The sequence below is a fragment of the Sinohyriopsis cumingii genome, chromosome 6 (genome assembly GCF_028554795.1).
Source record: "Sinohyriopsis cumingii isolate HCF-2022 chromosome 6, ASM2855479v2, whole genome shotgun sequence".
Classification (NCBI taxonomy): Eukaryota; Metazoa; Mollusca; class Bivalvia; order Unionida; family Unionidae; genus Sinohyriopsis; species Sinohyriopsis cumingii.
In genome coordinates this window covers 82838051-82855293 of record NC_142966.1, presented here as the reverse complement: position 1 = coordinate 82855293, position 17243 = coordinate 82838051, and the positions used below count along the sequence as shown (strand labels likewise).

At 33.5% G+C, this 17243-nt stretch overlaps 1 protein-coding gene across 1 annotated transcript in view; it reads left to right on the top strand.

Annotated features, from left to right (window-relative positions):
- The first annotated feature begins 4534 nt into the window (after positions 1–4534).
- LOC149797334 (uncharacterized) overlaps positions 4535–17243 on the top strand; it is a 109602-nt gene continuing 96893 nt past the window's right edge. Inside the window, exon 1 of the mRNA XM_089962057.1 lies at positions 4535–4863. Coding sequence (XP_089818183.1) covers positions 4812–4863 — 52 coding nt within the window. The 5' untranslated portion in view covers positions 4535–4811. The remainder of the gene's footprint in view (positions 4864–17243) is intronic.

The following is a 17243-nucleotide window of genomic DNA, read 5'->3' as shown; positions in this document are numbered from 1 at the left end:
GAAAAAGACAAAACTAATTATTCACATTCAGTGTCCTCCGGAGTCAGAAGTATCTGGGAATTGTCAAGAGAGGTCTCCGAAACTTTCCGCTTTCTATTAGTGAATCTCATTTTCTTTGCTCGGACTTCAGGGAACTCTGATCTTGTTCAGGTGAACTAAGATTGCACAGCAACTGGTTTACGTCGTCTCTACAAGGGCATATTTCCTGTACAATAAAAACAATAGTATAAGTTCTCTAAGTTGATTAATGAATGTAAATAAAACATTATTTTCCATGGTTGTTGAAAGTAAATATAAAAGTGTGTTTTAAAACGCGGTTATAGAACTAATTATGATAACAGATGAAACTGTGATCCTGTCGGCAAAATTATTTTTTTCAATTAGGGCCAATTATAGAACAAGACTCTCCTCACTCCTGTTTCAACTTGGCCAAATTAACACTGTTCCCTCACGCCATTAACCTTTCCTTCCTCACACACAAACAGACACACATACACATACTCAATAACATACATTATTAAACATATTTTGTTCCTAAAGATTAAAATATTTTTTGTGTAATAAAACATGACAGAGCGCAGCTTAGTAGTTTTAAAGTTTAAAAACATGACTCTCGTCAAAGCTCCCTATAAAACTTTCAACCCTGTTGCATTGACGAATAGATTGATAAGAACTATTTCCTCGTTTCATATGCAAATGGAGGCATTTTTGAACGTTTGTTTTTGGGTTTCAGACTTTTTCTCCAACATCATATTGACATTTATTGACGTCTGTAATATTTAGTAAGTCATTAGGACACAATGCAAAAACAGAAAGTGTTGTACTGCCAGAAATTTGAAGATTTTTAAGGTATGCTGTTGATCGATGTTTGCGCATTTACCGGCGTTAATGTCACAGGTAAATGTTACCGGCGACATTGTATGTCATGTCTATGGTAAATGTCACTTGTGCTATTTTCGGGCGAGTGTGACCTTTACAGCAGTTGCGATGCTTTCTTTTCTGTTCTTCTGTAAAAGCGCTTGATTAGAAATTGTACTTGAACGAACACTGTGGAAAAGGTATCGTAATCAACCATTATGGACAGCTATCAGGTCTATGTCCTTTATAATTCTTGCTTTTTAACTGACGATAATATATTTTAATTCAATCAAATGTTAAAGGACACAAGTATGTAAGTTCATGTTTTTTCTTCGACTCTAGGATTGTCGAAACACTGTTAGTGTTTGCTTTGAAAGCCATAAGTGCTCAGCATTACTAACAGATCAGTCTAGTTTCCATCCCCAAGCTCTTTGACTGGAAATAGTAATCGATATTTTATAATTAATAACATTAGATTAGTTCACTAAATGCATAATGTAGGCAAATGAGATGAAGATTATCATCAAACATTGCCCTATATCAAATTACCTGACGTAAAGAATGAAATATTCCTAATAAATGAGAGAATGTTTGCAGCATCTTCAAAGAATCTGCAACGTTAAATTGTAGAGGATTTGCGTCTTAAGGACAATTACATCGAGTTTCCCATTTACAACACGCCCAGTTCCAAGTATCGAAAACTAACATTTGTTCGCAAAGTCAAGAAGAAGAAGCCATGCTATGAAATTGTCAGTGAAGGTAAAAATTAATGGTATGTTAGGAAACAAGTAACCAATGCCCACACTAATATGGGCCACGCTCTCTTAGAGCATGCCAAACCAATAGACCGTCGATACTTTATTATAGATATGATACAGAGAACATTATTGTTAAAACACTTGTCATTCTGTAGAAGCAAACAACCAAACCAATGTTTATTTACTTGCCCTACCACAGCAGAGTAAACTGATTGCAGTCATGTTTTACATTTACTATTTAATGCAGACTTGGAGGATTCTTAAGAATGAATAATTAGTCCTATAATGATGAGATCAGAAAAGACATGCTAAGGGAATGCAAGACAATATAAAAGAAGAGGGTTGTTCAGAAAACAAATGCGACCTTTACGTATAATCAATATATTGTAAGATGTATATCTTTTAAAAAGATGACCTAATTGTGGTGTCTGCAGATCATTAATGAGGGATTGTGTTTGCAATCATACATTATTTCCCTTTCGGACGAATGATTGTGTAGATTCTTTCTAAATGCAGAGGCTTTCAGAAGACGGAAGGTACCAATTAAGAGACCATGTTGTCACCTATAATCATTTAAATAAATATTAATTGAATCCATATGATCTTTTTCTGCACACTCCATTCAACAGTTTTAAAGAGAAGATATAATACATCTATACTCATAATTACGTAACATAAAGACAGCAATGGTACAGTTTGAATAAATTGATGAGCGGACACATTGCTATTTGAAAGATGTAATAATAAAATGTATTTCTTTATCAACGTTCGGTATCATTTATCTGTGTAAACTTTAACATTTATATATGCCCTTATAAATTCTCCCTTTGCCAATGCTCATCGTCTGAAGATCATATCATTATGAACAAAGCGATTTTACTGTAGAGCTTAAACCTGTTCTAGGAATGGGAGAAACGTAAAGCTTGTGCATGGACTTATATAAGAATATGAGGATCATTCAAAAGAATTCCTGAAACCAAAAATATATTTTTTATCAGATATTTGGAAATCACTATTTACCTCTCAGTCGATATTATTCAGAGTAGTAAAAATAATGCATTGTTTAAATAAAATAATTCTGAAGTTGTGACTTTGGTCCGAATATATTTCATTCTATGTGACATGGAGTTTTTGTTGTAAACCGTTTGTTTAATTTACTGTCCGCACAATCAAAAACAGGGATTTCTCACAGACATCGATAACAGAGATTTTCCCTAGTCATTTATGTTTATGAAATAGACAACACATTGACAAATACTCTTTTTCAAGTATGTTACCACTGTGTGGTACAGTTTTACAATAATGTCGTTGTATTAGCATTATATTGCAAAAGCATCCTGCACGATTTATTCCATTCCGGGCATTCGAGCTATACTTTGGGTTCAAATCATATATATGCCATTTCTCCTTTTCGTCGAAATTATAGAAACAGTGTTGGAGAATGTTCGATCGGGATAATTGGGAAGAAAATAATATCAATTTTATCTTTCAATTAAAAAAACTGTCCAGTATGTACGAGAGAGAGAGGGGGGTTGGGTTAGAAAGTGATAAAGAGGGAGGTTGACAGCAAACATACTAGTATTGCCTGTGCAGGTACATGAGTTGCCAAACAGTGAAAACATCGTTATTTATTGAGTTTTTTCTCAACATTGGGATAGCAGAAGAATACATTTTCCACAGATCACGTAAGACTAGTAGGTAGATCGTTTACGTGTTGCATTTTGTCCAAGATTGTAAGCAGTTAGTTTTTCAGGTGTAATAAACTCAATTCATACTGGATGCTTAATGCTGTCTAACATTTAAATGCTCAACGTTTGTTCCGGTGCATGCTACCACATGTTTTACATGTGAATTATTGGTTACCGTTGATCTACAAAATGTATCATTGTTGTATTTTACTCTTTTGCCAAATTATTGTCTATGCTTAAACCGTTTTCTTTCTGTTACATTGGTACAGTGATGATCGACATTTATCAAAATCTTTGGAGCAATGAGTTCGCTCCCGCAACGAGGTATGTTATATTATTTGAAATCGTAATATCTGAAGAAAAAAAAACATCGATAAATGGTCTTGTAATTTTACAGTTAACGCCAAAGACTTCGGACAAAGTGGCAATAATGGTCGCTAGTCACATATCGTTTGAGATAATAACAGTTGGTTAAATGTGAAAGCATGCAATCTTTCTTTAGATAAGCAACAAATTATTAGCCGTGAAAGAAGACGATCGCAGCATGACATTTATCAACAATATATGTTGTGGCATTCAGTACAAATTGAAGAGTTTATTCAAAGTTCTGAAAGCACTGAGCAATGACGAATATTGAATTTTATGACAAAGAACTCAGTAGGGACAACGATGTTAAAAATTTCATTGGCCACATTAGGAAAGTAAAATCAATTGAAAAATATTGTTTTCTTCATTATTCTGAACTTTCACAGGTTATTCATAATGTCTAGTATAATTTTTATTCGTGTGACCAACAATCAATCGAAATTAGGATAATCGAGTACCCAAATGAGCGTTCAAACTTAACATCGATATTGCTATACATGTGAGCGAGGATGGGTCATGCAATATAGTACGTCTTTAGAACAGATCGCTGCGATATAGTAAGTAATCCCTTGCTCGCTTGTTTTTCTAAGTAAAGGACTGCGACAAAAAATACTCTTAGGTTTTTCTTTGTCCAAATGTTTTTATCGAATACTCCATTTTAAGATCTATTATTCTTGTGGGCAAGCATCACATCAATTCCGGCTGTGAGAGTTGATAAGATGCGTTTGTCATCAGACTACATTAATAAGGATATGCTATACTTATGATAAGGATTTTATGAATACGGGCTTCCTTCTTTGCATGTATGATCCGGGGTGATGTTCACGCTCATAGTGTATGCAAACCCGGGGCGTTATGGTACATTTGTTCATATTTGTTCACATATATATTCACTCTTGTATCGTTCTCGGTAACGACAGAGCGTTATATTGCTGTTTGCTAGACGTCGCAGTTATTGACTGCATAATTTATAAAACCGGTAGACAAAAATATACACTTGCCAATTAATTTATCGAATGTTTCTATGTGGTACTAAGGGATACGCAATACAATTTATATACATAATATCAACTATATTCAACAGCGGATGTATGAGATATAATCTTCACTTACAGCTACCATTTGAACAAAGGTAGTCAATATGATGGCCATGAAAATATTCATCTGGATATTCCTTTTCTGCACATTGGAAGGTAAGTTTAATAGCATTAATAATACGATTAGTAATACAGTGGAATTTAGACTTTACAAATGAGAAGCTTTGGCATCACCAGTTTTAACGTACGGAAATTAACTTATATAATCTCACAGTGGAAGCAATGAAAGATAATTGGAGTACTAGATATGTATTTGCTATTTAGGACCATTAACAATGTTCTCGTCTTCAATGTTGACTTCAGTGATCTTCTGTGCAAGAATATCTCAATCCCATTGCCGGAATTAGACAGCGCATGTTGTTCTGGACTTAGAGAATATCTATTATTTTCTTCCGATGAACAAAACAGAAGGAACTGAGTTTATGGTTTGTTTGTGTATCTGTCAGAAGGGATACCTAAAGCAAATGTTAAAATTTAGTTCTACAAACAAATAATAAGCAAAAACTTGAGTGTTCTTCTGGTTTCTAAAATAAAGCAAAGATTTTCTATCAGACCGAAAAGGTTTTAGAATCATAACTAAAACAACTTCACAACCGCTTTCTTTCCAGAAACAAAAATGAACATGTACATCGATAGGTTATGTATTATTAGCATCTGAGCATATATATATATATACTCATATAGTGAAGGGCACCAATATAATCAAAAAGGTTAGAGTTGTAGTAAGTCAGTTAAGACATTTGAGCAATTGAAATGCAAAAGGACAGACATGGACCACTCAATGTTTTTTTAAAAAAAAAAAACAATATCCGACGCTACCTGAAGAACATAGTGATATTTGAGGGTTAAATCCCACCTATTTTGCTATTTTAGAATCAAATGAAAAATCTTGTATTCTCATAAGATGCACTTTATGTAGGTATTAAGGTGCAGAGATACTAAAGTATTCATTGACAAACAGGTAGTCATGAATACAATGTGTATGTGTGTGTGTATGTTTGATGTGGACTTTTAACGTAGCTTTAACAATTTTTCAGTCATATCGCTACGATGTCTGCCGTGTGGCAGTTTATAGTGATGTCTAGCACTGGGGCATCATGCCGCAGACATGTATCATGATGTCCCACCCAGTCACATTATCCTGACACAAGGCCAACCAGTCCTAACACTAACCTCTTAATGCTGAGCGCCAAGCGAGGGAGCTGTTAGCCCCATTTTTGTAAGTCTTTGGTATGACTCGATCAGGGATCGAACCCACGACCTCCCGCATCCGAGGCGGAAGCCCTAACCGCTAAGAAACCGGAGCGGTCTATGAATAAAATGATAACGCCCTACTTTGCTCAAGACTTAAATTTAGCTCTCTTTTTTATTAATCAAGTTATTGGGGCTCTACTGCATACATTTCGAAAGTAAATTAAATTCGTTTTCGTTTGACAAATTTCTAATTAATAAAGAGAACCATCAAGAGGTAAATGAAACATTCTTTACGAGAACCATATATAGCTCACTTGGGATCGAGTGAAATAACTGTAAAAGATAGTAATTTTGCAGGTTAAGCTTGGTTGGGAGATTTTTTCCATTTTGAATTAGACTCTATGTCCTCCCATGTATTATTTTGGGGGAGTGGACTATTTCTGCACCAAATATATAAACTTCTAGCCTCCATACCCAAAGAGAACATATGATATTAAATTATATTAACTGAAACAATTAGCCATCTTAAGGTAACACAAAAAAATATTTCTGGTTTGAAAATAAATCCAAGTCCCCCTCCTTCCAGACAAAATAACTTGTTTGTCCCTTAGCAGATAGCATTTTGTTCTCCACACTTATAACAATTGTAGAAAATGTAAATAATGTTTATTTTATTTGTAATGTTTGACTTAAACTGCACTTATAGATTTTTAAATATATTTGGTTGATATGGATGCATACGAAACAACATTAAGTAAAACATCTCACATATTAACATTTCTTGAACGTTTTCCAACATTAAATGAAGTGGATTTGTAGAAGGTGTGAAAGTTAGGTTTCTCACCTATCTGTCTAGGGGATCGAGATACACAAATTTGTATGCAGACTATGACATAATAAATATTACATACAATGCTTTCATAAAAATCTTACCTGTGTATGTGTTAGTGGGGACGTGAAAATATGTACTGTGGTACCTGGTTGCAATGGCGTTTTAATTGTTGCTATGGTAGCTCTCAAAACAAGAACTTGCCTGAAAATACTTATAGAATGTTTAACCAACTATAGTTATTTCTTTAGATGTTAAAGTCTGTTTTTGTTCCGTTACATATGATCTTAAACTTTGTCACTTCATTAGTTCATGCATTACAGTTTATATATATATATATATATATATATATATATATATATATATATATATATATATATATATATATATATATATATATATATATATATATAAAGAGAGAGAGAGAGAGAAAGAGAGAGAGAAGGTGAGAGAGAGAGAGAGAGAGAGAGAGAGAGAGAGAGGTGTGTGCCTGCCCATTAAATGTAAAATTCGTTCTTGGACAATATTAACAATTTACAGCTTAAGAGCCAGGGTCAACTTCACATCATCAGAGACACAACTTAAGCACTGTGTTAGACATACGTCTAATTTGTTTCCTCTTTCCCTTCAAACCTATATATTGTTTTCGAGTGGGTATATCAACACTCAACAGTTTCCAAGTTGTGACCCAGGGACAACATACATACTGGGACTATCCCCGGGCAAGACCAGAGACTGCAACCAAAATGTCCAAGGATATGTCATTGTCCTGGCAGTGAAGATGACACAAACCAGTTTTCAGATTTCCACCGCTAGCACTTCATATATTTAGATTTTTGTAGAAATATTAACCATCCATTTTAAACCACTGTGAATATCGAAAGACTACCCATGGCTATACTGCAAAGTTTCAAGTATGTGTCTTTAATATTGTAGGAGATACATTGCATCGCTGAAGGTGGGACATACAAACGTTTCAGGCAGGAGAAAATAATCCCACCTTTCGAAAAGGAGCATGTAGATAGAAGTCACTGTTTATATTTTTTTAACTTTAACTTTATCATCCTCAATGATAGTTATTAAACGATTTCATATATATATATATATATATATATATATATATATATAGAGAGAGAGAGAGAGAGAGAGAGAGAGAGAGAGAGAGGGAGAGAGAGAGACAGAGAAAGAGAGAGATATTAACCATCTGTTTGAAACCACTGTGAATATCCAAAGACCACCCATGGCTATACTGCAATGTTTCAAGTATGTGTCTTTAATATTGTAGGAAATACATTGCATCACTGACGGTGGGACATACAGACTTTTCAGGCAGGAGGAAATAATCCCACCTTTGGAAAAGGTGCATGTACATACAAGTCACTGTTATTGTTTTTTTTTAACTTTAACATTATCTTCCTCAATGATAGTTATTAAACGATTTCAAACGATATCAAAAATTTGAGAAAAACATAAAATTGGTTCTCAAATACACCTTTAATGAAGTAGCTTTTTCATGAAATGCAAACATAAAAAGCAAATTTACATACCTTTATTTCTTAGTATAATGATATTACTAAAACCTACACACAATACTACATCAGCAAGAATTCTTTAAAGAAAATTCAATACTAAGTTTACCTTAATAACAACTATAAACAACAGAAGCTCTGAATAAATCATTTTCTATCTATTAATATGATGAGACAAATGTCTTCCAATTTTTCATAAATTTTGCATTTTCCATTCAGTTGTCGTGAAAAAGAAAGGTTGTGAGGAATATGTAAGTAGTGAATGGGAAAAATGAAATGACACATAGCAACGTATGCACGTTGCAACTGAATAGTATTATTGTTATTATTGTTATTATTATTATTATTATTATTATTATTTCCTCCCCTTTTGTATTTGAAAAAAGTGAAAACATTTAACGTCTGTGGCTCTTGTATGAAACGGTCTGTAGGTGATTTTGTGGCATTGTAATAGCCGACTCCTTTATTACCAAGCAAGGAAATTTGACTTCTTCCTTACAGATGATAATTTTATGACACTCTTGCTTACTATGTATTCCAAAAATACAAATGTTAGCAAACAAGAAAACTTTATTTCTTCCCTACAGATGATACTTTTAAGATACTCTTGGTAACTATGTATTCAAAGAATGCAAATGTTGGCAAAGAAGAAAATTTGGTTTCTTCCTTACAGATGATAATTTTAAGATAATCATGGTTACTATGTATTCAAAGAATAACATGCTAGCAAACATGAAAATTTTATATTCTTCTTACAGTTGATAATGTTAAGATACTCTTGGTTACTACGTGTTCGAAGTGTAAAATGCATGCAAACTAGAAAATTTGATTTCTTCCTTGCAGAAGATAATTTAAGATACTCTTGATTACTATGTATTCGAAGAATACAAATGTTAGCAGCAGAAAAACATGATCTTTCCCTACATATGATAATTTTAAGATACTTTTGGTTACTATGTATTCGATGAATACAAATGATAGCAAGCAAGAAATTTTGATTTCTTCCTTACAGATGATAGTTTTAAGATACTCTTGGTTACTATTTATTCTAAGAATGCAAATGTTAGCAAACAAGAAAATTTGATTTCTTCCCTACAAATGATAATTTTAAGATATTCTTGGATTACTATGTGTTCATGGTATACAAATGTTAGCAGACAAGAAAATTTCATTTTTTTCCTTCAGATGATTTTTTTTAGATTCTGAATTATAATCTATATCATGCTACTGAATACCAACACTGCTTTACATGCAACGATTTATACGAAACACCACTTTCCTCTTTCTAATAACACAAATTTAAATGAATTTTGTAAACATAGACTAAAGCCATTCTTTGGAAACACTGTTGTCAAAGTATAAATATGATCATGGTAAAAATATACATAGAATCCTTTACTAAAACAGTTACACTGCTATAAGTGTTAAGTAATGTTTACAATGGGTCTATACAGACGAAATAGGTTTTGATTATAATACAGAAGAATCACTGGTAGGTCTATGATACGCTCGCATGAATAATTATGTTAAACGATGATTTTATGACACTCTGCTGAACTCATCTGCAGTCCGTACCATTCTCAGTAAAGTGTTGAGTAAAGCAATTGAAATGTGATTTAGCGGTAATATTTCTTTGAATTAAGCAATATTAATGACGTAAGAAACCGTTCTTGATTATGTAGATAGCATGCACTGCAGACATGCACTTAGTTAAAGGTCAAAATGATGAAAGTATAAATTTACAACTTCAGTCTCCACGCTAATTTTCAGTAAAGATACCTGTATTCATTATATTGAATACATATCCGTTTCTCTATCATTAATGTAAAATATCATTGTGATTTAAATTTGCTGCAAATATCGACTGGAAATTAAAATACTATCTTGGTTCTAGGGTATTGACAATTCAGCGTTTATAGTGGTTTTTGAAAATCCAATCTTTCTCTCATATCAACTTACTTTATGCCATTTTCATGTAGGTTTGAAGCGTCTATCTCCATTATATATTTTGTCCTGTCTTATATTTCTTCTTTCGTCGCCGTCTTCTTGATCCAAATAATCCCGTACGTACCTGCAGCATAAAAACTGAAACTTTGCAGAATCGTCCACATTTGTGACTATTCTTCTTGTTTTAAACTTACAACATTGACTTTATTAAACGCATGTAAACATTTTTCAAATTGTCCTCCATGTTCAATTCTACGTGCAACCTTTTCGTTTTATTGTAGTAACTAAGACGGTAACAACAATAATATAGCTTTCCCAACGCCTTGGAAAATCAGGATTAAAGATGCCCTTGATTACTTTGAGAAATTACTCTTGAAAACTTATTTTGCATGTAAATAGACGATTTATCTTTCATAAAATAACGAGAGAGGTGATATAAGAAGGAATAATCAATAAATAAATAATCAAAAGAGGAAAAGGAGAAGACTATAAACAAGATAAAGTATAAATAGAGAAGTAATATCAGAAGAAGAGAAAGTCAACAATGGATGGATTAGTAAAGAAACAAAATTTCACCAACCTCGCGAGGAAGCAACAGCAATACCGGAAATAATAAAATTAACAGGCTGCAATAATATTTGGTAATGCAATGTTTGTAAGATAGTGTACATTGGATATACAGTGTTAAAAGTCAAGAAGCCTATTGAAAAGGGGGTGGAAAAAAAATAAGACAATAATATTAACTAATATGAAAAGGTTATAAACTCATAAAAGTCCATATGTTCAATAGTAATAAACTGACAGCATTTATAAACTAAGGAATATGAAGTCAGTTTTTCCTTTTCATTCAGATTTGTATTTTCAGTCTGTTTTTCATTCTAGTTCGTTTTCTTTCAGCAAGGCAACGACAGGCGCCACCGTCTTATAATAGCCCTATCCTTCTTTTTCTCATCTTCGAATGTAAAGAAACTTTCCTAAAGCATTATTTACAATCCCTTTACAACGGTTGGGGTTGATCTGGGTCCGCCCTGCATCCTTACTCTTAGGGTAACTTGATAGATGTTCTTAGCACCAAAACTATTACTGTCGGATAGCCTTAACAATCTTACAGTGATGGTAGATTTCTCTTTTACATCGTACTGCCTTTAAAATGCAACTATTTTCATTAGTTTCAAAAGCGTGAAAAGAAATTGGGGTATCCATAATTTCACTCACACTTAAATAAAAGCTGATAATTAGCTGGATATACTGCATGCACTGACTAGTTCGCTCAGCCGGAAAAGATAAAAAGTGTTGGAAAATACAAGAATTAAAATTCAGTTTTCAATATATCTACATATATCTAGTTCCTCTCCTGAAATAGTCAATTTGCTGCAACAATTGTAGTAAAGAAGCATTCAATTATCTGTAATGACAGGACAAATGATCGAGAGCGGTCACTATCTACTAATCAGGCCACGATACTGAGAGTCCTCATTTATACATGTTTTGCAATCGTAGCTGATTTATTGTACAGTATATATTGTTCTGTTACAGTAAATCACCCTACTAAGTATAGTTCTTGTCTCCATATAAAACAAAATGTGTCATCTTCATCTGGGTGTTGTATAATCATTGTTTTCTAGGCGAGGACGCTAAGACAATTAACGGAATCGTTGGATTATTCATGGGTAATTATATATATGCATCACTATCGTACAAAATTTTCATTTTCATTGGAGAAGGTGAAATTGTAACGTACTGGTGCTGTAATTGATATTGATTATACTATTAATCCATGTATGAAAGACCCCTCAAACGGTCTCTAGCGGATAACCATGTGCTGAGCTTTCAAGATCACTGTTTCTTTGATAATTGGTATTTTCTGTCTTGGAAATATGGCAAGTGTTGTTATTAGTAGTGCAATGATATGCTAAATGAAAATCTCATTGTGTAGTAACGTGTGGATTGGTAAACGAGTCCTTCTGATTGGTAAGTGCATGATTTGTCATTTCTGATTGCCTGTAAATCTTTGATTCAGCTGGGGCACAATGGAGATGTTTAACAGTTAGAAGAAAACAGGTTTGACGTAACACATTTCTGGTTATTACTGAGCTTTCGGTAGTTTTGATAGAGTTATAAGTTTTGTTGCCAGTGATATGTACAGCTGGTTTGTCTGGAACATTGTTTTCTATTATGCATATATATTTTCCTCACGTTTAACTTTTAACAGCATTTAGAAGTCAAATTTGGCAAGTTTGCGTTCATGGCCTATTTTCCCTTGTGGCTTAAGCTTTCTTGCCACAACTGATGCCAGTAAAATTTTCATTTCTAAGTTATTTGTTTGTCTCCTCCAAGCAATATTTGGTAAATTTCTGATCGTGCCGGTGTTTGTTTGATTGTAAAACCCCTCCATCGAGCCAAGCAGAAGAAAACAATGGTGGTGTCCCTTGATAAAGTAGTTCCTACCGCCTGGACACCTTGACCTAGACCACCTAACTGGGACAACCGGACTGTGATATGAAAGGTAAGGTTAGCGAGAAAGCAAGATTTCTCTGTCGCATGGATGAGAAACTGGAGAAACTCTAGTATCTTCAAAGGAAATGTATATTAAGTTATAAATTCTGTATCACTAGGGATAATAACAATGAGTTGGCACCAAGGTCCAAAGGGCAACGGTATACCGTTGTTGTCAAGGCCGAGAAATAGAAATAGTCTAATGGAATCGACGGAGAAACAAAAGAAAATTTGGACTCGAGTAGACCAAATCTACTGATTAATACACTTAGTAATAATGACCACTGCCAATAGACTTATAATTATTTTTATCTGCTTGTCACAGGAAGTATGAAACCATATTTAGAAGATAAATAAACCCAAAGATAAATAATGGTGGCATCTCCAGCTGACTTTGGTCTGCAAATGTTGTCAGATACAAGGATGCGATTAAAATTCAGTTGGGCAGCCGTTAGGAAAAAAAGCGATTGGAAATTCTCTGGAAACAAAACAAAACAAAAGCAAGCAAATCGTTACACACATGCAAATCAACAAAACGTCTTTGAAGTAATTGATGACTGTTGTGCACGGTAATACAGACCCCTAACGTAGTTACACATGTTTTGTCTGTAAAATAAAGGTACATTGTACTCTTAGAAAACTTGATTGCCACACAAGTGAATTTTTACCTTCTGAATGCTAAATCGTTTTAGGAAATTTATTTGAGTACCACATAAACACACTGAAGTGTAAACTATTATACATGTGTACAGTTCTGTTAACTCGTTGTATTATGAAATTCTTTAACGCTGGAGAAGATAAAAAAAATGTGTTATTTGACTCTAATGTACGTCATAGTTAGGTTACAGTTTAACCATAGGTAAATCCACATTTTGTTATATGGAGTAAGATGATGCTTTTTAGAATAGCATATAAGTCACTTCGTCAATAATCATTGAATATCAATAGAATTAGCGGTTGTAACGAAAGAAAAATAGATGAAAAGATTAATGGATAGATACATCTACGGAAGACATCTGTTACGTAGTGGACTAAAATTGCGCTGATCAAATTCCATCTCTCAAGCTCGCTGTCTGTTGTGGGACTCTACCTGACTGCTTACATGTTTCTTACGTTAAACTTGGAAGTATGAATAGTTGGGTAGAATCTTTGTACTACTAATGCAAGGGAAGACAGACAGTTGAGCATGCCTTTTCCCAAAATTACTGGATATATATATACAATGCTATTTATCTCAAATCGTAACCCATATAATCACCATAAAAGTAAAATATATTACCCCCCAACCCACGTCTAGAATCCGTAACGAACTTTAATTTATTACCTTGATATGTTAAGAATATTAAGACATCATGAAAAGTTAGCAAAGCATAATTACTATATACTAGATGTATTCCATCGATGGTCTTTGGGGTTCATTTAGATCGTATGTATGACTGGGTTCAATGAAACTCAAAAGGAGGAAGTTTGTTAAATGTATAGATTTACTATTGGAGTGATTGGTTCCCTTCATACAAATATTCATTACAGGGATGAAATAGTCGGTAACATATTCACATAGAGATGAGGATATAATACTGATTGTTAGGATTTTGTTTCTATAAATAGTGTTAATTTTCTATTATCTGTTCTTACTTTAACATTTTCTCTAAACCTATATAAATTCCCTTTTAAACATTTCTTTTTAAAAACGTTAGCACTTTTATCTGCACACTCACCCCGAATTTTGTACCTATTGATAGGTACATTTAGACTGCGACCACTGTTAATATGTTGGAGTCTTGCTTACAAGCAGAAGCAGATCCAAAACTATCTTATGGGTTGTGGGGCAATGGGGAGAGGGTGGGGGTCAGGTACATAGACGGATATGCTTGATGTTCTGGTTGGTTCGCGCTTATTTTAGTTCATAATACTTTTGCGGGTGAGGGCTCGTTCCGTCTTCGCATCCTTCGTAACCGGACGATCCAAGCTTTATTTTGTGTATATTCTGAGCAAACAACCTAGGTGCTATTCATCATCCTATGTAATTGTAATTATTATAATATCATATGCATATTTTACTAATATGTAAAAGAACTCTTTATTGTATAAATATTTTTTCTTTCTGAGGGAAGGTGTTAATTATGTTTCATTTTTTATATGTGCTTAACTTTTGTCCATGATTGCATGTTGTAAACAGAATGTTTAGGTAGCTAACTATTGTCCGTTACTGTAGGTTGGAAACATAATGTTTACGTAGCAAGAGTTCAATACCAGTCTTGTTTACAATTAGACTATGATTTTACATTGCAGTGATTCATATTCTAGTGCGGGGTATGTCAAGTGAAAATAAGTATAAATAGGAATTTGATGAACACATAAATCATTTTTGTTCTATATCGGTCTGTTGGAATCCATGACCAGAATTTGAAGATATTCTGCTGACATCAGATATAATTCTAGATGAATTATTTATTTAAAATATTCATTACAATTACCAAAAGGGCTTGTTGACTTCTGGGATTTTTGTGAATTCATTCGAATGCTGTCTCGATTGCACCATTGTGTTATATCAGGATATTCATGACTATTCGATATCGTTTGAAACTTTCTCTATTTTATGTACTCGTGATCGGTTATTTAGGATTCACTGGGATTTAGTTCACAATTCTGAAATTTTCATTTTGTACTGTAGCGAAAAACCGAACTTCCTGATTTTTTCTAAAAGTGTTGGTTTCAATTCTTTCTGTTACATATTTGCTGACCTAGAGTCATGTTATTTCAACATGTTTAGCTCCCTGTTTCTGAGGAGTTATCAATAATAAATCTGTCAATTGTGAATATTATCCGCAACATCATCTCGGTACAGTTACATACGTTATGACGCATTCAGCATGTCTATATATACTGCTGGTGACATTCTAAGGATATATATATGATATAACATGTTTTCACATCTAAGAGATCCCGCTAAATCATGAAGACGATTACATAAAGTAAACCACATCACAACATAAACTATCTTAATAAGTCTTTTGTCAAGGTACCCAAATTATCATTATCGTGGTTGGAAAATTACACTCAATACATCATACTTTGAAGCTGATTTAGTTATATGATTTCTTATCTTGATATTTATTTATTTATTTATTATCGAAGTATGTAAAGAGCGAAATGAAAATTGTTGAACAATTTTAAAAACGACGAGAATCATGGAAAATGTAATAATTATTTTACTGAATATATTATGACGGTTAATTCGTTTGAGTATATTATTCTCAAATTTGTAAACATAATATATACTGCATGAGATAATAACTATAATAACTGTTTTTTTTTATCTAAATCTAATCTATTTGCATGCGTATAGAATCATTCACACGTGTATATAGCATAAGTATACTTCTAGGTAATAGTAGCGCGTTACATTTTTAGTGTGCAATATTTCACATGTAAAAACATACACACATTCAATTTAACGTTATTATACAAATCTTTTCTCTTCAGGATCAATGATCGTACGAGAACACCTAGCATATTGTAAGAGCATTATGTTGTATGATGTATTTATTCTATCAAGGACTTTCATACGATCGCCAATAGCAGCCGACCGAATACATCATCAAAGTAACATAAATGTGTACATTTACACAATTTGTACGTGACGGCTCTACATATTAAAGCAAGATAAATCTGTACATGTACACATTTTGCTCAAGTGTGTAGGTGACGGATCTACATATTAAAGTAAGAGAAAGTTGTACATGTACATGTTTTACTCAAATGTGTACGTGTACAAATCTTTCTAACCCGCAAGTAAAACCAATAACGACATTCCTTGTGCGGTAATAAATTAGAAACAACAATTCACCTTTCTGATAAGGACTTAACCTCTCGGTTTATTTATTTGTTTGTCTGAACCAGATTACACTGGTCTATGATAGCAAGAAAGCGGGAGAAAATCTGCATTCTGCTTTAATTGAAGGAAATTGCTTCATTTAATCTACAAGTGTTAACTATGAAAGTTAATTGGAGTACTAGAGAGGCATCTCCTATTGAGAACCATTAATACTATTTCCTCTCCCGTCTCAACTTAACGGATCTTTTGAACAAAAGTATATCAATCCCAATGCATGATATAGAAGATTGTGTATTTCGTTGTCACCTGGGGAATGTCTGTAAATGCATTCACCATAACCAAAAATAATTTAATTTATGCTATATTCGCCCATATCCTATACAAGGTACCTTAAAAATGTTGTATGTTACGTTTGAGGGCAAGTAATCAGTGTAAACTTCAGGAAATGGTTCTAGCACGCCAGTGCGGAGAAGTACGACGTACCAGTAAGAAATGTATTGTCGGTACGATCTTATCAGAAAGACGGAGTCCAGGGTCGGTACCGTACCGCTTCGAGTTTAAATCTACTTGCGCCACTGACTTTAGGGTTCGTACGTGATTGATCGAAACGGTGTTCAAAACACGACTGAAACACAAATCACAT